This window comes from Mustela putorius, unplaced genomic scaffold (assembly GCF_011764305.1).
Source record: "Mustela putorius furo isolate JIRA1106 unplaced genomic scaffold, ASM1176430v1.1 tig00003972_pilon_pilon_pilon, whole genome shotgun sequence".
Lineage (NCBI taxonomy): Eukaryota > Metazoa > Chordata > Mammalia > Carnivora > Mustelidae > Mustela > Mustela putorius.
Window position 1 is genome coordinate 22,482,105 of NW_025422115.1, and position 25,558 is coordinate 22,507,662.

General features: G+C 58.7%; 2 protein-coding genes across 4 annotated transcripts in view; both read left to right on the plus strand.

Moving 5' to 3' along the window:
• Positions 1–1,215, plus strand: part of STX16 (syntaxin 16) — a 33,367-nt gene extending 32,152 nt beyond the window's left edge. Inside the window, exon 9 of the mRNA XM_045070650.1 lies at positions 1,036–1,215. Coding sequence (XP_044926585.1) covers positions 1,036–1,074 — 39 coding nt within the window. The 3' untranslated portion in view covers positions 1,075–1,215. The remainder of the gene's footprint in view (positions 1–1,035) is intronic.
• Positions 1,216–3,908: 2,693 nt separating this feature from the next.
• On the plus strand, positions 3,909–25,262 carry NPEPL1 (aminopeptidase like 1). 3 transcript variants are annotated; one of them, XM_045070647.1, is made up of 13 exons: positions 3,909–4,140; positions 4,593–4,778; positions 5,201–5,371; positions 8,782–9,021; positions 9,187–9,276; positions 9,702–9,783; positions 11,467–11,609; positions 16,769–16,846; positions 22,075–22,175; positions 22,957–23,080; positions 23,325–23,501; positions 23,944–24,054; positions 24,573–25,262. In XM_045070647.1, exons 1-13 carry the CDS (start codon positions 3,991–3,993, stop codon positions 24,729–24,731), a joined length of 1,812 nt encoding a protein of 603 aa, XP_044926582.1. In that variant the 5' UTR covers positions 3,909–3,990; the 3' UTR covers positions 24,732–25,262. The 3 variants fall into 3 exon arrangements, with proteins under 3 accessions (XP_044926582.1, XP_044926583.1, XP_044926584.1); XM_045070648.1 differs by lacking the exon at positions 8,782–9,021 and having other exon boundaries at positions 3,913–4,140; XM_045070649.1 differs by lacking the exons at positions 3,909–4,140; positions 4,593–4,778; positions 5,201–5,371 and having other exon boundaries at positions 5,378–9,021.
• Positions 25,263–25,558: the final 296 nt, after the last annotated feature.

A 25,558-nucleotide genomic window follows, 5' to 3' on the forward strand; every position in this document is an offset into this window, starting at 1 on the left:
ACACGCTGAGGTATTTAAGGTTAGAGTGTATGTAACTAAGTTTAAACTGCAGGAAAAAAATATATGTACGCACACACACAGACACACCGACATCTGATATCGGTAAAGGGTATACAAGACTTTGTTATAGTCGTTTTTCAGCGTTTCCATAAGTTAATGCATTTTTCAAAAAAGTTTCTAGAGAAATGTGCTTCTCACGGCAATGGGTTCCTTTCCAACCGTCCAGGGAGCATTTAGCATGACTCTTCTGGGTGGCAGGCCAGACGCAATTCACAAATTATAGCCGAGGTGCACCCCCTGATGTGGCGAGGGAAGGCGCCGATCTCCCCTGCACAGGCCTTGTCCCGGGAGCTCGTGCAGGGGTCTCGCCTGCCTGTCCCCTGGGGGCTCACCTCCAGGCCAGCTGCTCCACGGAGGGGGACAGCGGGAGCTCGGGGAGCGGAGCCTGCCTCCTCCTGCTCCGGGCAGGTGCAGTGGCAGATCACTGTCCACTGGGAATGAACCCTACCGTGATCTCCCGTTAGTTGCGACAGAGGCACCTCCACTGGCTTTGTTGCCCACAAGGTCAAGTTCAAACTCTGCGGCTCGGCGTCCTTCCCATGCACACTTCATGTGTGCACGTGAGCGTGTGACTGGTCCAAACGCACGATGCCCTTTAGAACTGTGGACCACTCCCTTGTCAGGGATCAGACTGTCCTGGACCCCGGGACTTGTCCTCAGATAGCTCAATCCAAGCTCTTCTCCCCGGGACTGGCTTGCTGAGGCTTTTTGCTGTCTTTGCTCCCGCGGCCATTGTATCCCCAAAAGCCTGACCTGGCCTGGAGCTCTTAGAAACGGATATTCAACAAACAGATACTGAATAAAGGAACGAGTGAAAATACCAGGAAGCAGCCACAAGTGCTCCAAGGGAATGAGTGTTTCTCACATCAGAATCATGGGCCCGAGCATCTCGAGGCAATCGGTGTGCGCAGACAGTAGAGGAGATGTTTCTCCTGGCTGGAAATTAATAGATACGTACACGTTTCCTGCACCCAGGGCCATCTTGCACGACATGAGCTTGAAAGTGTGTTCTAGAATGTGAACTGTACCAGAAGCTTCCTAATAAGTCCTGGGGACTTCGTGCGGATTCCTCCCAGTTTTTAAAGCCGTGTTCCTCAAATGCTAAGTCTGAACGCCCGGTTGAATGCGGAATGAACCGCACCTCGTCAAAATCAGAAGTGACTTCTTGGGTTGCAGGAAAGATCTGGTAAGTTGTTTTGAAATTTCTTTCTTTCTTTCTTTCTTTTCTTTTTTAAAAGAAAATTATATTGAGGTGGATTTTTCATTGACAGTGAAATACATCCTGAGCTGTGGATTAAGACCTTCATAAAAACTTATCTAGACAAAGTGCTGCCTGGCTTATTTGTGTTGGAGTCTCCGAGGTCTGCAGGGCAAAGGGGAAAGTACTTTCCTGGAATATATTTGTATCTGTCACAAGCTACATCTTGAGGAAATTGGCAGGCGTTCGAAGTGGAAAACTCCTCAGCGTTCTGTTTGGTTTGGATTTCTTTGACTCGGGGGTGGGGGGGTGGGGAGGGGGTGCTAAGAACTAAAATCAGAACTATTTGCTTTTAACAAGCATCTAACATTTCCTTTGCTTTGTGCAGCATGAGTGTTCGATAAATGCTGGCTGGGCTGAGTCATCTCCTCCATCCCTCCGTGGGGTCGTGGGGGTTAGTTGGTCTGTTGTCACACAGGGAAGAATTCTGAAAGGAAAGAATCTCCAGAATGATCTCTCTACCAACCATTTCTCTCCCCTCCGGCAACTCCCTGTGCTCAAACCCGCCAGACCTGGCTTGCTAAAATGCGTCTCGGCTCCTTCCCCAGCAAGCACAAGTCTGTGGAGTGAATTCCCAGTTTGCGATCCCCCACAGCCCGCCCCTCGCCTGTTCTCTGGGACCCTGCGTTCTTACCCACAGGATTCGGAGCCCTGTGGACACGCTGGGTCTCTGCGGTCTCTGCGCTCCTCCCGGGCCCCTCCCCCGCCCTGTGTGTCTGTGGAAGTCCTGTTTCACCCTTCAGGGCCCCGCTCCCACCCCTCACCCTCTGAGGGCATCCCCCGCGCCCCACCCCACGGCTGGAGTGCCCTCGGCCTGTCTGCAGCGTATTTGCAAACAGAAGAAAGAGTGATAGATCTTCATACACGCTCTTGCTCTTCGCTCTTCGTACCCTTTACAAATGTGTGAAAACATTCAGCTGCTGTAAAAATCTTTTGAAGAAAATAAGATCCAATTAGCGTTGACTTTCACGTTGGGAAAGCTGTGGGTTTTCGAAGGGATTCCTCTCACTCACTCAGCGGCCAGGTTTTTGGCACCTGCTCTATGCTAGACCCTGCAGAAGAAAGGGGACACAAGCCTTGCCTTCAGAATGCTGAAGCTCTCTGGCCCCAGGGCATGTTGTCGAGCACCCACCTTGCAGCCGGGACCCGGGTTCAGGACCGAGGGGGAGACACAGGTGTGGCCGGGGAAGACAAAGCTCTGGCCCCTGGGTGGGCTGCAAGTCAGGGAGTGGGGGAGGGGTGCTGGGAAGTCCATGCCTTTGGAAAAGCCTTGGATGCCGTGCTCAGGAGTTGGCAGTGCTGGTTTTTTTTAAGGCTGAGAATGAAAAAGAAACTCGAAAGGAGAACGGTGGCGCATGGAAGTAGCTAGAGGTGACAGAGGGGTGTACCAACAGGCCCTTGAGCAATCAGGATGTGGGCAGGATCTTTATTTTTAAATGGGTCCTGGTGGGGCTTCCTCAATTGGGTCATGGCTCGCCAAGGGCACACCCGCCACCCACCGGTGCCCCCTCTGCCCTCACCCAGGGCCCCCCCACCACCCACCACATGCCCCAGCACCCTCCGGTCGCCCTCCTTCACTAGCCTTCCCTCCTCCTCCGTGGCAGTTGGCTCCGGTGCTGCCCTCTCCTCTGGCTCTGTGTCCCCTCCCCTCTCCCCAGGCCGGTGGGAGGCTGCAGGGGGCAGCGCGCACCCACTGGGGCCAGATGGTCCTTCCTAGAATGGGGAGGGAGGGGGGCAGGGCCACTGGACAAGGGGATGCCCGAGTTTCTGATCAGCCATCCCAGGAGCAGTAACCTGGGTGGGAACCCGCATCCTGAGCCGGGACTCAAGTCCAGGCCTACGGTAGTGAGGACCCGATCGGCGGCAGGGAACCCATTAAATGAAGAGGAAGGGGCTGTGGATGTGCCCAGTGTGCCGGGGCAGCCCATCCAAACCTGACAGGCGGCTGCGGGTGTGGTGAGGGCACAGCCTGTCAGTGTGGGGGTCACCGAGGACCACCGGGCAGCTGGGCCCACTGGGCTCCTGCAGACAGTGGTCTGGTGAGGACCACAGGGGTGGAACCCCGGTTGGGCCTGGGGCCGCTCAGCACCTGCTGGAGGTCAGGGCCACCAGTGTCTGCGGGGGCTGGGGACCAGGGCCCCTTCCTGCAAAGGCTGTCTGGAGAGCTGTTTCCTCACTCTGTAGGCAGGGCCCGCCCGGGGAACCTGTGGGGCGTGGGGCCTGCCTGGGCCTGGCCAGGGCTTGCCAGGCTTTGGGGCCTGCCCAGGGCTTGGGGCCTGTCGGGTTTGGGGCCTGCCCCGGGGATCGGGGCCTGCCCAGGGCCTGGAGCCTGCCGGCTCTGGGGCCTACCCGGGGCCTGGGCCTGGTCTGCCGCTCGGGAGCCTGCCGGCTCGGGCCTGCGGGTCAGGGCCTGCCCCGGGGAGGTTGGGGGGGGGGGGGGTGGGCCGGGGCTCGGCCGGGGTCAGGGCGGCCCGCTCCGCCCCGCCGGCCCGGCGCCCCCTCGCGCCCCGGGCGGGCCCTGCACGTCTCGCGAGCGGCCCGGAGCGGCGGGGGAGGCGGGGCCGGGCGGCCGGGCAGGGCCGGGGCGGCGCCGAGGCCGGGCCGGAGCGGAGCCCGAGCGGAGCGGGGCGGCGGCCGGGCGGTGGGGGGTGGGGGGGGCGGGCCGGCGGAAGATGGCGAACGTGGGGCTGCAGTTCCAGGCCAGCGCCGGGGACGCGGACCCGCAGAGCCGGCCGCTGCTGGTGCTCGGGCAGCTGCACCACCTGCACCGCGTGCCCTGGAGCTACGTCCGCGGGAAGCTGCAGCCCCGGGTCACCGAGGAGGTGAGCGGGCCGCGCGGCCGCACCGAGGCCCCGCCCGGACCCCGTGGGGGCGCGAGGCCAGACCGGGGCGGTGCGGGGGGGCCCGGGAGCCGCCCCCAGGCTCTGCCTTCGAGGGCCCGGGCCCGCGCGGCCCCTGCGGGGGGGGCGCCGGCCGCCCGCTCCCGGAAGCCCTCCCGGCGGCACCCGGGGTCGCAGCGTGTGAAGCCCGGCGGCCCCCAGCCTGGCCTTTGAAATCCGCACGGCTTAATCGCACAAGGGTGGACCAGTGCCCGCAGACACACTCGCTGAGCTGCGGCGAGAGGCCACACATCTTAATCACCGCCCGTGGGTGCCCCGGGGACGCTGCAGCCGCGGCCTGTCGGCCGGCCAGCGAGCGCATGCAGGGCCCGGCTGCCGGCGTGCGGGCTGGTGAAGTCCCGCGTCTGTGTCTCTTCTCTCCCCTTCCCGTCCAGCTCTGGCAGGCTGCTCTAAGCATGCTCAACCCCAACCCAACGGACAGCTGTCCCCTGTACCTGAACTGTGCCACCGTGGCCGCCCTGCCCTCCAGGGTCAGCCGGCACAACAGCCCCTCGGCCGCCCACTTCGTCACCCGACTGGTGCGCACCTGCCTGCCACCTGGAACCCAGCGGTGCATTCTGGTGAGTGCCCGGGGCCGCCCTCGCATCGTGGGGAGCGTGTGTCCCCGTCGCTCAGCCCCGGTGCCGGCACAGCACCCCGGCTCATGGGACCTCCGAGTAGACGTGCTGCCACAACCCATGACATCATAAGCCCTGCTTACAGATAGGGAAACTGAGGTCGAGGGACCAGGCCATTTTCCCCAGGTCAGTCTTGGTGGTAGATCTGAGACCCAGACCCAGATATCCTGAGCCCGTGCCCCTCCACATCCTGCTTTCCCGTCTTGGAGGCCGTCTGCACCAGGTAGCACACGTTTTCTTTCTCCCACCGTGAGAGGTGGCTCCGGGAACGTCCCCGTGTGGGCTCTGTTGGGGCCCTAGCTCTTCCCTGGGTGTGGCTCCCGCGGGGCTGCCCCTGCTCAGGGCTCTGCCCCTCTGTGCTGCAGATGGTCTGTGAGCGGTCCGATGCCTTCGCCTCTGCCTGCGCCCTGGCCCGGGCCTTCCCGCTCTTCACCCACCGCTCCGGGGCTGCGCGGCGCACGGAGAAGAAGACGGTGACGGTGGAGTTTTTCCTGGTGGGACAAGACAACGGGCCTGTGGAGGTGTCCACTTTGCAAGTGGGTGTCCAGATGTTCGCCCCGTGTCCCCGGCCAGCATGCGCTGCAGCCGCTGGAAGGGGGGGTGGGCAGCGGTCTCTGTGCCTTCCCGACCCAGGTAGCCGGCCCCTCCCTCGGGGTGGGACTCCTTGTCAGGATTCAGGTGGTCTTTACTGGGCACGGACCCAGTGCCGGGCCCTCTCCTGTTTTAGCCTGAGCATCCTCTCCGCGCGTGTGTCCGTTCCCCTTTGTGGTGCACTTTTACGTGTTGTTTCGTTGGATCTTCAGAATAATCCTTTGAGGTCAGCAAGGCTGGGAGGGACTCCAGGCTAGGAGTCCTGGTCTGGGCTGAGTGTGCAAGTGTCCCAGACCCCATGGCCATGGCCTCACCCTCTCCACCCCCACCCAGACCCGGGCTGTCCTTCCTACCCCCCCCCCCCCGCTGTCCCACGCCGGCACCCCTCACCTCCTCCACCTGGATTCTTCGCTCTGGAAGCAGAGCACATGCTTCCGGCCCTACCATCGTGCAACGGCTCCTCTCCTGGCATTGATCTCCAGACTTTGAAAAAACACGGTCTAATTGCTTTGCCTTTCTTAACTCTCTTTCTCCCTCAGCCCACCAAAACCGAGTTTCCGCCCCGCATCCTGACATTGTTTTTTAGGGTCTTGTCTGCTGGATTTGACTACTTGTCATCCCTCTGGAAGGGTCTGCCCGGCCCAGAGTCCTGCGTCCTTCCCTTGGCCCTACAGCCTGCCGCCTCTCCATCCCCGTCCCTAGTGCTCCCACACTCCACCCTCGTTTTGTCTTCTCTGCGTTCTCCGAGCGCCTGTGGGCTCCATCCCACCGACGGGCACCGACGACCATTGTCCCCTCTAGCTGCAGAGCTTTCTTGCTGAGTTCCAGACCTGAGCACACCCGGGACTGCCCCCCCCCCGCGCTCTCCAAGCCCTTCTCTTCCCTTCCCGCTGACCCCGGTGGACTTTCTGTCCTCCTCAGCTTCCCTCCCCAGCTTCTTCTGCTCCAGGCCTGAGCGGTCTCAGTCTGCCATCGGCCCGCGTCAGGCCCTCTGCCCACCGAGTGCCGTCCACACGGACGTGACACATCTCGGCTTGGCTTCTGTGCCCTGCCCTGGGGCGGGAGCCTTGGGAGGGCAGGGACCTGGTCTCTGGTGTAGTGTGGGCCCAGGATGTGATGAGGGCCAGTGGGTGGGTGAGTCTCCTCGACCCTCACATCCAGCGTGTCCTACTCTGCCACTGCCATTGCCTTGCGGAACTCCCCACTGCGTCCCGCGGCTCTCCTGGGCCACTGGGGCAGCCCCCTCACTGCTCTTGCCTCCAGATGCCTCCCCTCCACCTTCCTTGCAGCCCGCAGCTCGCGTAGACAGCCCTAAGAGGTGGGACCTGTTGTGCTCCCCATCATAGGGCTGAGCAGACCGAGGCAGCTCAGGGCCGTTAGGTGACTCACTGGGGCCACACCGGCAAGGGACAGAGCCAGGTCTTCACCGCTGCCGCCATCTGCCAGCCCTCTTGCCCGTCTGTCCTGGCTTGTGAGCACGGGAGCCTCAGGTACCCCGTGTGGCCTTTTCCATACTGCAGAGACCTCATCAGCCCCTCACAAGTCCTCTGCCCCCTGTGGCCTCTCACGCCCTCCTCTGCCGTGGTGGTTAATGGAGTGAGGTGTTATAATTCTCTGCTGGACAGGAGTCCCTTGGACGCCTTTGAATTCCCAGGGTCTGGTGTGGAACCTGGCACACAGTAGGTGCTCATGGAGATGTGGATGGAATGAATGAATGAACGAATGACCCATCCTGGGGGACAACAAGGCACGAGCTCTTCCCCACGGTCTCGGGGCTCTTTCCCCAGGTCGTGGTGCTCTTTCCCAAGGTTTTGGGGCTCTTTCCTAAGGTCATGGGGCTCTTCCCCCAGATTGCAGGGCTCTGCAGTGGTGGAGGGGCACTGGGCGCCTCCCCCGGGCTTCCCCACAGAGGCCGTGTGCCCTTTCGCCCAGCCAGGCAGTGCCGGGGCCTCTGAGCCCATGCAGGGCTGCGAGGTGAGCGCCCGGCCCCCTTAGAGACGAGTCTTAGGGCCCTGTTGCGCTTCCCAGACAGTGGCCACACGCTGGGTCAGAGACGAGGGGTGGATGGGCTCCGTGACGCCCACACACAGGGACCGTCGACGTCCCAGAGGAGAGCCCACTGTCAGGCGGCAGGGACCACGCCATCCCATTTCATATCTGAACTGTCAAGTCCTGCATCTCTGCCTTTGAGGCTCGGGGCTTTAATTACCTTGGGAGGGCAGAAGCTCTCCGAGCTCATCAGCAGGGCCTGGGAGGCAGCCGGGCTGGTGCACTGGACCCGGGGCCGGCCCTCGCTGACCCTGGGGAGCCAGGACGGCAACGATGAGCTCCCCGCTGTTTGCACCCCCCCGCCCTGCGGCTTTGCTCTTTCAGTCCTGCCTCTTCCCTGCGCGCCGGGAGGGGTGGCTGGACACCACGCGGCGGACGCTTGGCAGGGGGTGGGCACCGGGGCAGGGCAGGGGACAACGAAAGCAGGAGGAGGCAGGCATGAAGGAGAAGGCAGAGACCTTCCAGGATCAGCGCCGAAGCGAATGTGGGACACACGTTCTTTCCAGAAAGTAGGGGTGGGGCCGTAGAGGGCGGCCAGTATAGGGCCTCGGGCGGCCCCCATGTTGGAGCACAGACGCCCGTCTCGAGGGCCTCCCTGGTGCCAGGTGGAGTGCGGGTACGGGGCTGGGTCTCTGCTCCCTTCTGGGCTCTGGGCTGCTGCACGAGGCAGGGTATGTGCGCTCTTCCCTCCACACCCTGTGCCCAGAGCCGTGTGGCATCGAGTGGCCGGGAACACAAAGGCAGGGAGTCTGTGATGCGCTTCCATGGGGCTCACGTCAGGAAAATGCCACCCCCCTGGCTGGAGGGCCACAAGGGGGCCAGCGGGCCGGGGACGCAGGACGAAGAGCACATTCCCTCCTTTGGGAGGGTCCAGAGAAGCGTCTGGAGGGCACAGCCTTTAAGAAGGACCACAGAGGAGGACTGGGATCCCGACAAGAGGAGGAGGGAGGACGTACGGGTCGGCTGTGGCAGCCACAGGCAAACCCCGCGGGCGGACCGGCTCCAGCATCAGGCGTCCCTCCCGGGTCGGTTCCGGGGCTGAGATCGGGCCGGCTGTGCTGAGGACTCCCTCCCCGGTTTGCGTTTGCGGGCGGTGGCTTTCTGGCTGTGCCCTCCCTCCCCCTTCCTCTGAGGACGCTCATCCCATCGTGGACCCCACCCTCCTGACCTCACAGAACCTGAGCCTCTCGAAGCCTCCTGCAGCCATCACATGGGAGGGGGCTTCAGAGGAGTTTCAGGGCGAGGCAGACATTCCCCTCATAGCAAAGGACAGCACTTCCCCCGAGAGAGGATGTATGTCTGGCAGGTGCCCGAAGTAGGAATGCCCAGCGCGCACTCAGGGCCAGGCAGCGGGCCACCTGCCCCCAGGGCGAGGGGAGTGAGCAGCAGAAGAGGCCTGGGAAGGAAGGCGGGCCTCACGGACAGCGGCTGGAGGCGCCAGGCTGAAGGGTTCTGGTGTAACCTGGAGGCGAGATGCAGAGCCATGTGGAACTTTCTGTGGCTGGAACGGGGGGTCACAGACACGGGGGAGACAACAGCAGGTCACGTGAGTCTTATCTCCGCCTGACCTCGACACCCCGTCAGCCGCCCTGAAACCACCCCCCCACCCAGTGACATGTACTGCTACAATCCCACGGGAGCAGACCGGGAGGGACAGCCCTTCCTACCGGGTCCTAAGTCCCAGTGACAGCCTCTGGTTTCTCTCTCCCAGTGCTTAACAAATGCCACGGAAGGGGTGCGGCTGGCCGCCCGCATCGTGGACACTCCCTGCAATGAGATGAACACGGACACCTTCCTCGAGGTTCGTGGCCCCGGGGAGTCATGCCAGGGCGGGACCAGGGTGGACAAATCCTTGGTAGACGCCAAGGAAGTCAGGTGATAGCCCGGGCTGGAGGCGACCTTGCCCGGGGACACCTGGGGCTGCTGCGGACGGCGTCCTGCTGTCCACCTAGCTGGGAGGGTCCCCAGGCCTCTGCGGATGGAGGGAGGACTGCGCCTTCTCCTCGAGGTCTCTCTGTGGGACCGCAGCCACGTCTGCAGGAAGTAGTCGCTGTTCGGAGGGTGAACCTTCTGTCCTGGCTTTAATCGCGCTCCCGGCCCGGCGAGCGGAGGCCCTGGCTTCTGGGCCTGCTCCTCTCGGCTCCCCCTGGCCCCGAGCCTCACCCTCGCCTTGACTTAAGCCCTCTTCATGTGTCTTCGTGTTGTTTTTTCCATGAATGTGTCCAGGAGATTAAGAAAGTTGGGAAGGATCTGGGCATCACCCCGACGATCATCCGAGACGAGCAGCTGAAGGCAAGAGGATTTGGAGGTGGGCAGGGCTGGGCCTCGTGGGCCGTGGCCTCAGGACGGGTCCCAGGCGCCGGGGGTGGCAGGGTGGCCGTGGGCCATGCCTGGGTGGCCTCCAGCTTCCCATGGAAGGAGCCAGCTTTTGTCCGACCCCAAGGCCAGACCTCGGGAAGCAGACCATCCTGGGGGAGAAAGGAGCGCTGATTCAGATTCTGGAAGCCGCGGTGTCCAAGTCCTTCCCCGGCCCACTCTCTGTCCACGAGGGCTGCCGCCCTGGCCGCCTGGGCCAGCTCATAGGACCCTTCTGCTCCTTGCTCATGCGAGCGCACGTGCACATCAGGGCCTCGTATCGCGGCTCTCTTTCTCTGGAGTCCTTCCCCGAGATGCTCTCACAGCAGGGCCATTGTACCCTGAATGTCTTGGGTTGAATCCACCTCTTCAGAGGGCCTTTCCTGATCACCAGACCCATCTTCCCCGCCCCTCCCCCAACCCCCCGCCGCCCAGGCGCTGGAGGCATGGTGACAAGTAGGATAAGGCACTTTCAGTCTGGCTGGGGAAGAGTCACCTCATTCCTTATGTATGGCTACCAAACAAAGTACCCCAGAAGGAAGTGACAGAAGGAAACACACAGTCCGGTGGCGGGGGAATGAGGCATGGCTGGGCTGCGTCCTGGGCCCTGGGTCTCTCCCAGGCGGAGACCAGCACCTTGACCGGGTCTGCTGTCATCTGGAGGCTCAACTGGGGCCGGTGATGTGGTCCCAGCCAGTCTCTCTTGTGGTGCTGTCACCAGGCCTGGGGGCCTTGTTGGCTGTTCCTGATCCCCTCAAAGCAAGCTTTCTGGGTGAGGGAAAGTGAGCAAGCAAGAAGGAGGCAGGTCTTTTGGGCAACCTAGTCTCAGAAGTGGTGTCTCATCACTTCCGCCATATCCAGGAGCAAGGCGCAAGGCTCCATCCATGCTGAGAGGGGACCCCGGGGGCAGGGATCGGTGGGGGCGATCCTCGAGGGGCCTGCCGCACAACCAACACAAACCAACAAGTGGAGGGAGAGGTTACGAACGTCAGGGAATCTTCACGAGGAGATGGCGTTTACAGCGGGTTTTGCAGGATTACATGAGCGTTTGTCGGGCGGCCATCATCTGCTCTCATCCTGACGTTAATGATCGTTCAGTTCGCTTCCTGGGGGACCCTGAGGCCTGGTCTCTGCCCACAAGAGGCTTTCTTGAGAAGACGGGGCACGTACACCCCGCAGTGAGGCAGTGGTGGGAGGGGGCTCGGAGGGGGTGGTGCGGCGCCGAGCGCACAGAGGGCTCAGGGAGGGGGGAGCGAGCGTGGGCTGGAGTGGCCTTGAAGCATTATCCAAAAATCATTTCATTCTGCAGTCCTGTTCATTTCTTTCTGGGAATGATACAGTTTCTTTTTTTTTTTTTTTTTCCTCAGCGGGTTTTCTTGCCTAACGATACTTCACACAGAATTCGTTTGCAGTCCCAGAGCATTGGAACTAATTTGCATTCCCCGATCCCACGCTGGCCAGGGGGCAGGAGAGGGGGCAGGGAGCTCGGGCGGGGACTGTACACGCTCCAGGAGAAGTAGTCACAGGCCAGCAGATATTTCTGGGGGGGGAGCTGTTGTTTTTGGGGGGGGCCGCTGGGAGTTGTCTGCTCAGTTCAACCTGAGCCCAGCTGACCCTCTCCCTGTGCTTTCTGCAGGAATCTATGGTGTTGGCAAAGCTGCTGTCCACCCCCCCGCGCTGGCCGTCCTCAGCCACACCCCAGAAGGAGCCACGCAGACCATTGCCTGGGTGGGCAAAGGGATCGTCTATGACACCGGGGGTCTCAGCATCAAAGGGAAGGTGAGCTGCAGGGGCCAGGGCTTGGGCAGGGCCCCTGGATGGGGAAGGCTCTCGGTGGCCTCGTCAGCTCTCAGAGGCGCCAGCGGAAGACAGCGAGCAAGGTTTCTGGGGCCTTGGCATACATCTCCGAAAGGGGCTCGGAAGAGTCGGCGGGGCCGGTTCCTCGCCAGCAGGGGCCATAGTATCTCGTCTGCGCTCCGAACAGGGATCTGGAAACTAAAAGTCTGGACAGGATCCAGAGAAAAGCAGAAGAAATGATTAAAAGGCTGGAAAACAAGCCCAAGGAGGCACGGTTCGAGGAATCTTGATTCTGTCTGAAGAAAAGGTGTGGGGTGGCGTCCCCACGACCATCAGGGTTTCCGCAGACAGAATGCTTCGTGCAAGTCTGCACGAGCCCACTCGGAGAACAGGTCCTCGGTGAAGGCCACGGGGCTTTGGCCCCACAAGTAAGCCACCTGCTGGTGTTCCCGTGAGGCCTGGTGGCAGAAGTCTCTCCTACCGGGGGCCCTTATGCAGGGTCATCTTAGGAGGCTGGGCCACAAAGGGCTCCGCTCTGCCTCTGAGCTGCCTGCCTGCCTCCTCCACCCCTAGCCCGTCCGGGCCTGCTGTGTGCGGGGGGCCGGGAGGGCCCCGGGAAGAGGAGGAGGACAGTCTTCATCTGCTCATGTCACACACTTGGGTTGAGCAACACTGGGCACCGGGCCTGGACTGGGCTCTGCAGCGCCAAGACCGAGAAGGGCTGGGAAGGAGCGGCCGTGTGAAATCTGGGCCCCAGGAAACCAGGAAGAGGGGAGCCAACCTTCGCAGAGAGAAAGCTCTGGAAGACAGAGGACAGGCTAAGCTCATGCAGAGTAGTCGTGGAGAGCTGGCAGTTGGTGCGGTGCCCAAATGTGTCCTGTTGGCCCAAGGGCTGGTCTATAATTTGAATTAGTTACTGACATGTAAAAAACGGGAAGAATTCTCACAGAAGATGGGCTATCTGACCTTTTGTAAACTGAGGCCATCCGGTGGTGTGGGCCGTCCACCTCTGCCTGGAGGCCTCCCGCTGGAGCCAAGAGGCACTTTCTGACCTGGCCCTGGTATCGGTCGCTATTTCGGGGAGATTGTCCACTACCATTTGCGCCGCTAGCCTGTCTGGTCCATTTGGTACCTAGAGTGGATGGTCTGTTTGTTTGGTTTTTTTAACATCCCTCCTCCCATAAACAGCAGGATTTTTAGGCCTGATCAGGAAATGATTCAATAGTAAAGGTTAAAAACAAACACCAATAGTGAATTCACCTTTATTGAATTCCGTACATATTATCATGCCAGGGAGAAAAGGGAAATAAATATTACAGGGGCACCTGACCAGTCCTGTTGGTGGAGTCCATGACTCTTGATCTCGGGGTTTTGAGTTCGAGCCCCATGTTGAGTGCCAGAGATGACTTAAAGATAAAATCCTTAAATAAGTAAGTAAATAAATATTTAAATATTATTTAAAACAGGAATAGATCAACACTTTCAAATCACATTCATGTTATTTTTTTTGGATGGAAAGAACTTCTGCCTCCCTCTTGGTCTCTTGTGGTCAAGGGCATAGGTTTCAGCTTCTGTTTGAAAGCCCTGGCTTCCACAGATTTGTCAGTGACTTCCTCAGAATTGGTCTTTCGCACCTCTCTACGTGTACGACACAGACAGAGCTTGGTCGGTCTACCTGCACTCATGCTTGATCCGAAAACACTATTAATGTGAATTAGGACATTGCCATCGCATGAAGCGACCTGTACAGGGTACCCAGGAAAAGTCCTTCATGTAAGGATCACTTGGCAGAGACAGCCCCAAACCCTGTTGCCCAAGGAGCTCCAGAAATCGTGATGCTGTCCGTGCGTTCCGTTTCTAGCGGCCTTCACATGTCCGTGGAGTAAAAATGTGTTAACCAGGAGTCCAGGGGCTCCCATAGCTGGAGGGAGGCCGGGAGGCCCCAGCTCCCTGCACCCGTGGGTTTGCTCGGAGTCACTGTCGGAGGCAGGACGGCTGTGTAGACTGGGAGTGTAGACGCCGGCCTGCCCCGCTGTCGGCTGGGAGGCACACCACGTAGCCCCCGCCTGTCCGGCCAGCCCTGTACCTGGCAGAGGATAAGCGGTGAGAATAGTTGGGTTTGAACCTCTTGTCTATATGATCAGAACTCACTTAGATTTTTCGGGAGAACTATTTCACCCCTGATGACAACAGGCCGACTGACTTTTAGCAGAGGAATTACTGTTTTCAGACCCCACAGCCAGTGCGACCCTCTGGCTGCGCCTGGTACTGGCCAGCCCTCTCTCACCCACCATGCCGGCTCTTGTCCCTGAGGCAGCAGAGCACTGGTGGGTAGGAGTCCCAGCTCCTTCCTTCTGCGAGCAGATAGATGCTGGCTTGCTGGAGGGCCAGAGTGAGAAGCAGGGGCTCCTGAGAATGAGTCCTTTTGCTGGGGACACCAGACCATTCGGTCTCCAAAGACTTCAAAGGCAAATCAAGATCAGTGGGAATGCAGGTCTCAAATGTGTTAAGTGTCAGGACCCCCTTTCTTTCTTAACAAGCACTGACCCCAAGGGGATTTTTTTTTTTTTAATCAGAGTGATGTTTACCCTACTAGAAATGAAGACTGGGAAAGATACTTAATAATCTATTTTAAAATAACAATGCAAATCCTTTGCATGTTCATGTAAATAATATAACTTTATGAAAACAACTGTGGTTTCACGTCTTGCTGATCTCTCCCTGTCGACCTCGATAGAAGACAACCGAGATCCTGTGTCTGCCTCTGCGCGGCGTCTCTTGTGATGTGTTTTCTGAGTTGAAACACAAAAAGAAAATCTGCTCTCACTCACTTTGTAGCTGGAAAAGGCAGAAAGAGTTTAGTGCCCTTTAGACGTAACTATGGACATTCTTCTTTGCTATTACACCAAAACTCGACAAGCGGGAGTCTCTGAAGGGCGAGGGACGGTGTGGGATCAGAAACCATGGCAGTGACCCTTTGCACCCTGTTACTTAGTAACTACCGTCCACCTTGAACCATGACAGCGTGATTGCGTAATACCATGCATGGGTGACCCGAAAGACCTCGTTCATGGAGTTACTCAGGCCTCCAAATTGTGGCCCAACACAGGGTAATTTTAAAAGTCACAGTTGGAACCACTATCCGTTTACTTTGAAAAATCACTGAGTTTTCTGTTTTTCAAATGTTTTTCAAAATGGTGATTCTCTTGCTTGAAATCTCGAATTTTCCCTCCGGCACCAAGTATTGTCTGCTGTTCTCCTAGAAATGAAAGGTTCGCTTTGCTCTTTTTTTTTTTTTTTTTACTTTTTAAAGATTTTATTTACTTATTCAAGCGAGAGAGAACGCATGAGAGAAGGCACGAGCAGGGAGGGGGGAGAAGGAGAAGCAGGGTCCCCGCTGGGCAGGGAGTCCGATGCGGGACTTGAAACGAGGGCCCCAGGATCATGACCTGAGCTGAAGGCAGGCAGGTCACTGACTGAGCCACCCAGGCACCCCTTAGCTTTGCTGTTTAAGAAAATGTCCGTGGGACACCTGAGTCCGAATAACCCATCCCATGTCAGTTGTGCTTTGAATCGAAACCGTGTTCTGGAGCCCAGAGCCCAGCTGAGCGGAGCCCCGGCAACTGTCCCCAGCTTCCACTCGGAGCGCCCGGCCGGGGGACAGCGGGGGCGCTCTGCGCGCTCCGTCCGGTCTGTCACAGGGAATCTTGCAAACCGCGGCGCTCCGAGGTTGAGCTTTGGGAAAACCTGTCCTTGCAGCCCTTCGGCGAGGAGGCCCGAGCCGCGTGGGCTTTGCTCGCTTTCCCTGGAGGTCAGCGGCGAGTCCAGGGTCCGTCCCTGCTGCGGCTGCGACCCGCTGTCGCTCTGTTGCATCGTGGGAGTGTCAGCCCCGCGACCCAGGCAGGGGACCTCCTTGTGTGACTCCGGAAATCATCTCTTTCGTAAAAATCAGAGCAACACGGCAAAGCTCGTGCAGTCATTGAGTTACACCTGCCGCCTGGCGTTTGTTCCGGCCCCGGTGGCAGCGAGACACAGTTGCTGTGACCGACTCAAGCTCTTCCGCAGGGGCCATTCGCGACTGGTTTGATTTCCAGATCTGAGGCCCCGTTTTCACCATTTAAACAATCCTGCGCTTTCTCGCCGATTAGGTCAAAGAGACAGCTTATTTTCGATAGTGCTAGCTGGGTCGTTTTCACTCAGCTTAATTATGAAAGCAGCTCGGTTTATGTCTAAAAATACTTTCCATTAAAACTCAAGGCTTGTGTCATCCGATAAGGGTTCAAAAAAATCACTCTGTCCATTTCAAGCCCAAATCCTACATCTGATGACCTGTTGTTAATTTAGAGTATGAACTTGTCAATTAGAGCTGGGAACCTATAAAATGTAAAAATGCATAACCACTCTCAACCCGTTTGTAGAAAATCGCAGCTCCCTCTGCGGCGGGAGGGGACCCTGGGCGCTCACAGCCCTCGTTAGACACCAACAGAGCGCGCGGTGGGGTGGCATCGGACGTGACTGTGACATTGGGGAACAGTTCACACCAACCTGAGCGGGTTGTGACATTGGGGAAGAGTTCACATGAACCTGAGCGGGTTGTTTGAGATGGTGACGTCAAGCAGCAGAGAGAGCCGCGGCCGAAAGTGTCACCGAGGCCAGGCGGTGACCACGGCAGGGTGGTCTGCTGTAGAAAGGTGGCCTTGGTGGTGGCGGGAAGGAGGGAGGGGCGTGCACGGAGGAGTCTCCATGGCTCCTGTCAGGGTGAGGGTCCGAGCATCCTTGTCGGCCGAGGGCTGAGGAATAGGAACCAGGGAAATGGGAAGGCGGACACCACGGAGAGGAGGAGCCAGGCCACAGCCCACGTGGCAGCTCTGGGCAGCTCCCCAGGTCCCCTTCCCTCCCACCTCCGGCTCATCAGGTAGCCCCCCAGAGCCCTGCTCCGGCAGAAAGAGCCCAGCGCCTTTGGCCCTTCTGTCCCACGGCTTCTGGAGACCAGCCACTCGACCAGTGGGAGTTTCTTGGGTTCTGTGGGTCACACAGGTCTGGGGGAGCCACCCCTGGGGGCCGGGCAGGGGCGGGGCACTGTGGCCGGCGGGGCCGACACCTGCTCACGCTCACTTTGTGTCCCCTCCGTGCCCCCCCAGACCACCATGCCGGGGATGAAGAGGGACTGCGGAGGCGCCGCGGCCATCCTGGGGGCCTTCAGAGCTGCCATCAAGCAGGTGAGTGCAGCCCTGCCCCCCTGCTGTGAGCTGTCCCTTCTCCCCCAGGTCCCGACCCCCGTGTCCTGAGTCCCCACAGCTGCATGCCTCGCCCCTCCTCTCACTGCCACATCGCGCGCCCCTGGGCTCCCGGAGCTTCCTGTCTTCTGTCAGGGCTGCCCGTCCTGTCCCCTCTGCCTGGGGGCGTCACCTCTCCGGGGACTGTCACCCTTCTGAGGGTATCCTCTCCTGGGATTGTCACGTCCCAAGACTGTCACCTCCCGAGGAGTGTCACCTCTCCCTGGGGTGTCACCTCCCATGAGGCTGTCCCCTCTGCCTGGATACATGGCCTCTACCTGAGTGTGTCTGGCCATGCGGGTCACTCAGGCTCTGGCTGTATCAGGCCCCCCCATGAGTGCTTGTTCTGTGAAGAAATCTGACTAAAACCATATGGCAGAGCACGACCACCATGCTGGGCCCTGGACCCCGCTCACGAGCACAGGCCTTCCTGGGTCCCTTTCCCAGTAGTCTTCCTTTGCGTCACCATGACCCCTGAGCAGAGGTTATCTATGGGCCACGTGGTGGGACTGCTGTATGTGCCAGCGGGACCCGGGGCCACCGTCTCCGTGCTCTGCACACCCGCAGTCCGGGGTCCGTCACAGTCTGGGGGCAGGGGCTGTCCTCTAACGTACTGCGGGGCAGGGGCCCCTGAGAATCACTACATTTGTATCTTTGGAGTAAATACTCAGTGTGCACTTGCTGGGTTGTCGGGTAGCTCTATTCTCAACTTTCTGAGGAACCTCCACACTGTTTTCCAGAGCGGCCCCACCAGCTGGCATTCCCACCAACAGTGTAGGAGGTTCCCCTTTCTCTACCTCCTCGCTAGCATCTGTCCCTTCCTGACTTGTTAATTTTAGCCATTCTGACTGGTGTGAGGTGGGATCTCACTGTGGTTTTGATTTGTATTTCCGTGATGCTGAGTGATGTGGAGCAGTTTTCCATGTGTCTATTGGCCATCTGGATGTCTTCTTGGGAGAAATGTCTGTTCATGTCCTCTGCCTATTTCTTGATTGGATTATCTGTTCTTTGGGTGTTGAGTTTGATAAGTCCATTATAGATTTTGGATACTAGCCCTTTATCAGATAAGACATTTACAAGTATCTTCTCTCATTCTGTCCATTGTCTTTTGGTTTTATCTACTATTTCCTTTGCTGTGCAAAAGTTTTTTATCTTAATGAAGTCCCAATAGTTCATTTGTTAAAAAGATTTTATTTATTTATTTGACAGAGAGATCACAAGTAGGCAGAGAGGCAGGCAGAGAGAGAGAGGAGGAAGCAGGCTCCCCACTGAGCAGAGAGCCCAATGTGGGGCTTGATCCCAGGACCCTGAGATCATGACCCGAGCCGAAGGCAGAGGCTCAACCCACCGAGCCACGCAGGCGCCCCCCAGCAGTTCATTTTTGCTTTTGTTTCTCTTGCCTTTAGAGACATGTCTAGCAAGAAGTTGCTGTGGCCAAGGTCAAAGAGGTTGCTGTCTTTGTTTTCCTCTAGGATTTTGATGGATTCCTGTCTCACATTGAGGTCTTTCACCCATTTTGAGTCTATTTTTATGGATGGTGTAAGAAAATGGTCCAGTTTCATTCTTCTGCTTATGACTGTCCAATTTTCCCAACATCATTTGTTGAAGAGGCTGTCTTTTTCCCATTGGATAATCTTTCCTGCTTTGTCGAAGATTAGCTGGCCATAGAGTTGAGGGTCCATTTCTGGGGTCTCTATTCCATTGATCTGTGTGTCTGTTTTTGTGCCAGTACCATACTGTCTTGATGATGACACCTTTGTGATAGAGCTTGAAGTCTGGAATTGCAAAGCCACCAGCTTTGGTTTTCTTTTTGAACATTCCTCTGGCTATTTGGGTTTTTTTCTGGTTCCCTACAAATTTTAGGACTATTTGTCCCATCCCTGTGAAAAAGTTGATGGCATTTTGATAGGGATTATATTGAATGTGTAGATTGCTCTGGGTAGCATAGACATTTTAACAATATTTGTTCTAATCCGCGAGCATGTAACGTTTTTCCATTTCTCTGTGTCTTCCTTAATCTCTTTCATGAGTGTTCCATAGTTTTCTGAGTACAGATTGCTTTCTTCTTTGGTCGGGTTTATTCCTAGGTATCTTATGGTTTTGGGGGGCAATTGCAAATGGGATCAACTCCTTAATTTCTCTTTCTTGTGTCCCATTGTTAGTGTATAAAAATACAAATGACTTCTGTGCCTTGATTTTATATCCTGCCACTTTGCTGAATTCCTGTATGAGTTCTAGCAATTTGGGGTGGAGTCTTTTGGGTTTTCCACATGGAGGAGTATCACATCATCTGCAAAGAGGGAGGGTTTGACTTTACTTCTTTACTTACTTCCGGATGCCTTTTATTTCTTTTCGTTGTCTGATCATTGAGGCCAGGACTTCTAGTACTATGTCGAACAGCAGTGGTGAGAGTGGACATCCCTGCCATGTTCTTGACCTTAGGGGAAAAGCTCTCAGTTTTTCACATTGAGAATATTTGCTATGGGCTTTTCATCTATGGCTTTTATGATATTGAGGTCTGTTCCTTCTATCTCTACACTGTGAAGAATTTTGATCAAGAAAGGATGCTGTACTTTGCCAAATGCTTTTTCTGCATCTGTTGAGAGGTTCATATGGTTCTTGTCCTTTCTTTCTTTCTTTTTTTTTACTAATGAATTGTTTCACGGTGATTGGGATGTTGAACCACCCTTGCAGCCCAGGAAGAAATCCCCCTTGGTCGTGGTGAATAATCCTTTCAATGTACTGTTGGATCCTATTGGTCAGTATTTTGGCGAGAATTTTTGCATCCGTGTTCATCAGGGATATTGGTCTGTAATTTTTCTTTTTGGTGGGGTCTTTGTCTGGTTTGGGGATCAAGGTCACGCTGGCCTCATAGAAAGAGTTTGGAAGTTTTCCTTCCATTCTACTGTTTGAAACAGCAGAATAGGTATTAATTAACAGAATTAACAGAATAGATATTAATTCTTATTTAAATGTTTGGTAGATTTCTCCTGGGAAGCCGTCTGGCCCTGGGCTTTTGTTTGTTGGGAGATTTTTTGATGACTGCTTCAGTCGCCTTGCTGGACATGGGTCTGTTCACATTTTCTATTTCTTCCTATTTTAGTTTTGGTAGTTTATACATTTCCAGGGATGCATCCGTTTCTTCCAGATTGCCTAATTTGTTGGCACATAGCTGCTTGTCATATGTTGTTATAGTTTTATGTCTTCAGTGTGGGTTGTGCTCTCTCCTCTTTCATTCATGATTTTGTTTATTTGGGTCCTTTCTCTAGAGGCTCCACTCTTAATTCCTAAGAATCGGCACAACTGTAAGTAGGAACCAAGCGTTGACTAAATAAGTAAGTGGGGGAGGGGAGCACTGTTTCTCCAGAGAACCTCCCCGCGCCGAGGAGGGAGACAGCAAGTCACTGCGGGGCAGACAGCACCGTAAGTGGAGTAAGTGGCGGGTCTCTGGGCGTCCTGCTGAGTGTGTGGGGGGAGCGCAGGCCCCAGGAGGCAGTGAAGCGCAAGGTCACCAAAGACAGAGGGTGGACCCCAGGAGTCGCAAATTGAGGAGACTGAGGTGATGGCCGAGTCCATGTGCCTGGACTGGACCCGATCCCCAAGTCGGTGATGACTCCGCAGTGCAGACCAGCACACAGGGCACATCAGGCATTCACCCTGGAGGGAATGGGGGTCCCAGTCAGGGGTATCCAGGGATCATTTGTACCATTTTTGCGAAATTTTCTGTGAGTTTGAAATTATTTCAACATTAGATGCTTTAACGTTTTTTAAAAGGAGAGGATGTGCGATGCAGCGTTGGGCTTGCTGGGAGCAGGGGGCACCTGGTTCTGGGGCGGCCGTGACGCTCCAGGCCTCACGTACCTAAAACCTCAGCTGCCTGCAGCTTTGTGGTCCCCCTGGGGATCCCAAGACCTGTGTGGCTCGCCCTTGCACCCCAATGCCTGCAACCTGAGCTCGGAAACCCCCTGCCCAAGGCCCATAGCACCCTCTAAGCTGGCCTTCCCAAGAGGGACCCCACACCAGAACAGCAGCCCCCCCAGACCTTCGGAGTCCAAAACTGGGGGGAAGGCACCCAACAGGATCAGGTTGGGGACCGCGGTCTCTCCTCACCATCCTGCTGTCCCACCTTTATGTAGCGCTTTCCTGTGCTCTGCAAACTCCTCTCGCCTCCCAGCCCAGACCCAACTTGGCTCTTTGGGAAGGTTTCGAGGCTCCCCTCCTTCCCTGGTGAGGCCCACCTGCCTCTCTAGCTTCAGAGCCCCAGGGGTCACCCACCTGAAACATGGTTTCAAGACCACATGTTGTCACAATTCATTTAATCCCAGCCACTCTTGGGGGTACCTTGGAGCTGACGGGCTGCCCGGTGTCGTGGCCCCCGAGAAGCGAGGCGGGGTGCTTTCCCGGGCACTGGGTGTTGGGCTCAAGCTCAAAGCCATCCCTGCCCGGGGCCATGGCTCCGGCCCTTGCCGCAGGCCTGTGTGTGCCATTACCGAGGGCTCTGAACTGGTGGGGGAAGGATCACTGTTGCTGGAGGGGCCTGGCACGCCCCATGCCCAGAGGAGATGCGTCCTGGTTATGGGCTCGGGTGTGGGAGCAGAGGACAGGCAGGGACAGGGACTGGGTGTGGCACCTCTACTCCCCCTACCACGGCCACCTGGGCGAGGCCTGCTTGGGGATTTCTGGGGCAGGTTTAGGACCCATGTGGGCGGAAACCGCCTCAGCCTGTTTCATGCACGTCTCTCAATGTAGAGGCGTCATGTCTGGGCATCAGAAAACTAACTTCCCACCTCAGTTTCTGTGAGGCAACTCTCCCCAGCCCCCGTGCACCTATACGTGTGTGGCTTGCTTTTGTGCGGCAGTGCCGAGCGCAGAGGGCTTGTGCAGTGAGAGACACTGGTCACCGACCATGGTTTGTAGACAAGAGGCCAGGGTGCTCAGCCAGCAGCCTGGCCCTTCTGCTGGGTGATTGGTTGAGCCAGGATTAAAGCCGGAAGCCCAGCCACACTTGTGGGCTCGTTTCTGCGTTGGGTGGGCTCTGATGGAGGAGATAGAACTCCCCAGCTGGGGGCTGCCGGGACTGCTCCCCAGGGCTCTGTCTGTCCGTCTGTCCCTGAGGGTAGAAGATCTCTTCCCTCCTCCATGCACGGCCACGTGTACCTTGTTCCCTCCAGGGTTTCAAAGACAACCTCCACGCTGTGTTCTGCTTGGCTGAGAACTCTGTGGGTCCCAACGCTACGAGGCCAGACGACATCCACCTGCTGTACTCAGGAAAGTATGTCTGGCTCCCCTCACTCCCTGGCTACCCCCGGGCTGGAGCTGGCAGGGGGCCCATCTCCTTCCCAGGGCTGGGCCGGTCAGCTGGGGCGCATCCCCTGGGGAGGGCACCATCCCAGGAGCCTGGGGAGGGGCACCCGCATCACCGGACAGGGCGCTGGGCTCCCAGTGTAGGATCCCGCCTGCTTTTGTGGGATGAGCTCATCCCAACCTTAAGGGTGAAGGTTCTTTGTGCATCTGAAGCCCTGCCCCTCCCCCCGCTCCCTGCTTGGGGCCCTTCCTGCACTTCCCCCTCAAGGTCAGCCCTTGGACTGCTTCTTAGCTATGTAAGGACATACCTAGAAGTCATCGCATCGAAGCTGGAGGAGCAGGTGGCCCAGGTCCACAGCAGGAGGGCCCGCTGGGCTCCCCGTGCGAGGGGCCTGCCCCCAGGGCGACCCAGAGAGGTGCTTCCGTTTTTGCGCTTACCCAGTGCCTGGCATTGTGTGCCAAGGGCTAGCCTAGTGTAGTGTATGCTGCCCACACAACCCTGTTCTATCTTACAGACGAGGCAAGGGGCGGGGCGGCTTTCCCTGGCTCCCCCTGGAGGGCAGTGGGGTGGGATCTGCCCCCAGCCCTGGTGCTGCGCTGTCCTAGGCGATGGGCACAGCCCTGCCTCTGGGAGACTGGGGAGCCAGAGGACAGAGGGCTCTAAAGAGAGTCTCCCCAGTTCCAAAGGGACTCGCTCACAGTGCCCCAGGGAGTGCCATCCCTGAGCTGGGGTCTCTGCTGTGCCCCAGGACCGTGGAGATCAACAACACTGACGCGGAGGGCAGGCTGGTGCTGGCGGATGGCGTGTCCTACGCCTCCAAGGACCTGGGTGCGGACATCATCCTGGACATGGCCACACTGACCGGAGCTCAGGTGGGCCACTTTGACTCCCGGGGGGAGGCGGGGGGCCTACACCAGGCAGGTGCAGTCCCCTAATTGTTAGGGCCTGGCCAAGGAGGCCGGGGATGTCATCCCGGGCCCCCAGCGCGGCGCAGACAGCGTAGGGACCGTCCTCCCTGGGACGCTCACACTCCTGCTTCCTTCTTTTGCTGCTCGTGGCCTCTCCTGGCTTCTCCCTCCTTGGCCTGTGCTCCATTCGGCCCCGCCTCCCGCCCAGGGCATCGCCACCGGCAAGTACCACGCCGCAGTGCTCACCAACAGCGCCGAGTGGGAGGCGGCCTGCGTGAAGGCTGGGAGGAGATGCGGGGACCTGGTGCACCCCCTGGTCTACTGCCCCGAGCTGCACTTCAGCGAGTTCACCTCGGCCGTGGCCGACATGAAGAACTCCGTGGCGGTAGGTGTGCAGGGCGCCCAAGGGACCCAAGACGTGGCAGCTGTGGGGCCCCAGATCCACACGCAGCAGGGAAGCATCCAGAGTGGGGACGTGGCTCTCTCTGGTCTCCCCCGCAACGGGTCTATTGTGTTGGGCACTGGGGGTCCCCGCTCCAAGCTGTGCTCCTTCGCCACTCCAGCATCACGCCAGGGTGAAGGCAGACCCCTTAAACCACATGCAAGGTCCTCGGGGTCCCTCTGTGCAATCTCCCAGCACTGGGGAACCCCCAACTCCCGAGGTCTCTTCTTGCAGCCACTAGGGGAGGTGGTGTCTGGAGAGTGGGTGGTCGAGGGGGCACAGGGGTGCCCACTTAGGTCCAAGCGGGAGCAGCCCCAGATGCCCCTCCCCCACGCCCCCGCTGCCGGGAGCAGAAAGGTCACCTTGTGTCCTGCTGTCCCCCCAGGACCGGGACAACAGCCCCAGCTCCTGCGCCGGCCTTTTCATCGCCTCACACATCGGCTTTGACTGGCCTGGGGTCTGGGTCCACGTGGACATCGCCGCCCCTGTGCACGCTGTGAGTCCGGGCTGCCCCGTGGTGCCTGCCTGTCCCCGCTGCCCCGACCCCGCCGCACGCCCCTCTCGCTGGCCAGGCTGCTCCCCCCCTCGTGCATCCGCGGCCGGCTCTGGCTGCTGGTGGAACTCGTCAGAAGCATTACATGTTAGGGTCACACTGCCTAAGGCCCAACCTCCACAGGTCGACCGCAAGGGGTGCCTGCACCCCCAACCTCTGGTCTCCGCCGCTCCGGAAACGGAGGGGCTGCTGGGTGTCCTTTTCCGGCCAGCCTGGCCTTGCCTGGAGGCCCAGGGCCCTCAGCAACCCCTTTCCCACCCAAGAAGACCCGGGGCTTGGGACCGGCGTGCGCAGAGCCATTGCGCCACGCTGCCCCCTGCTGAGTCCCGGGACAGGAGAGCGGGAGGGGGACCGTAGGACAAGTGGGGGAGGGACCGGGAGCCCCTGCCCGCAGAGAGGGGCTTGCTGGGGGGGTCCGGCTCTGCCTAGCAGAGGGTTACCAGCCTGCTCTTTGCCCACAGGGGGAGCGCGCCACGGGCTTCGGCGTGGCACTCCTGCTGGCGCTGTTCGGCCGGGCCTCCGAGGACCCCCTGCTGAACCTGGTGTCCCCACTCGGCTGCGAGATGGATGCCCAGGAGGGCGACGTGGAGAGGGACTCCAAGAGGCGCAGGCTCGTGTGAGGCCGGCCCCTTCCTGGCCCCCAGCACCCGGCTCTTTACCTCACTTTGCACTGATGAATTTTAAGCAGTCGGAAGAGGACACCTGAGATAGGCTTTGGTTTGTTTTTCTTTTTAGTTGTCACGGTGATAGAAGCAGCTCCTACTTCTGTCCTAGAAGACAGCTTAGGGTCTGGAGGGTTGCGGGGGGTGGGTCGGGGGCAGCCCTGGGACTTGCTGCCCTTCCAGGGACCTCCCAGCCTCCCTGCCGGCTCGCGAAGACTCTCCTCCCACAGCCCCGGGCCCTGCACCCTGGAGGCTCCAGACACAGTGGGTGCCCATGGCCTTGTCCTTGGCCCCTGGCCCCACACGCGGCCCCCGCCTGCTAGAGAGCCCAGGCCCCTGTTCCAGCCAGGGCTGCCACCACCCCCAGGAGCCCTGCCCCTTTGGAAGGGTAGCCGTGACTTGTTTCAGGGACCCAGGCTCACGGCACAAGGGGAGGCTCCGGGCCCTTAGGATACCCCGGCAGTTGAAGTAAATACGGCTGCATCAGGACACCTTGGCCTCTGTCTCCTGTCTTCCACCCGGCGGCCCGCCCGTGGCTCCAAGGCCCTGGGCATTCCCACCTCCTCGAAACCCAGCATCCAGCACTGAGAGGCCGTTGGTGACCTCGCTTTTGCCGCCGCGGAGAGTGCTGGGGCCTGGGAAGGGCTGGGGCCTGGGAAGGGCTGGGAGCGGGGGCCGGAGTCCTCGGGTCCATGGCTGCCCGCCCCGGCTGGCTTGGTCTCCTGAGGCTTCACGACGCAGGAGCTTTGTGGGGGCCTCCCGCGCTCCTGCTGTCTGCAGGGAAG

Coding starts and splice junctions, on each gene's coding strand:
- NPEPL1 (XM_045070647.1), top strand. CDS start 3,991: ATGGCGAACGTGGGGCTGCAGTTCCAGGCCAGCGCCGGGGACGCGGAC. Junction 9,277..9,701: donor ACACGGACACCTTCCTCGAG/GTTCGTGGCCCC, acceptor GAATGTGTCCAG/GAGATTAAGAAAGTTGGGAA. Junction 11,610..16,768: donor GTCTCAGCATCAAAGGGAAG/GTGAGCTGCAGG, acceptor GTGCCCCCCCAG/ACCACCATGCCGGGGATGAA.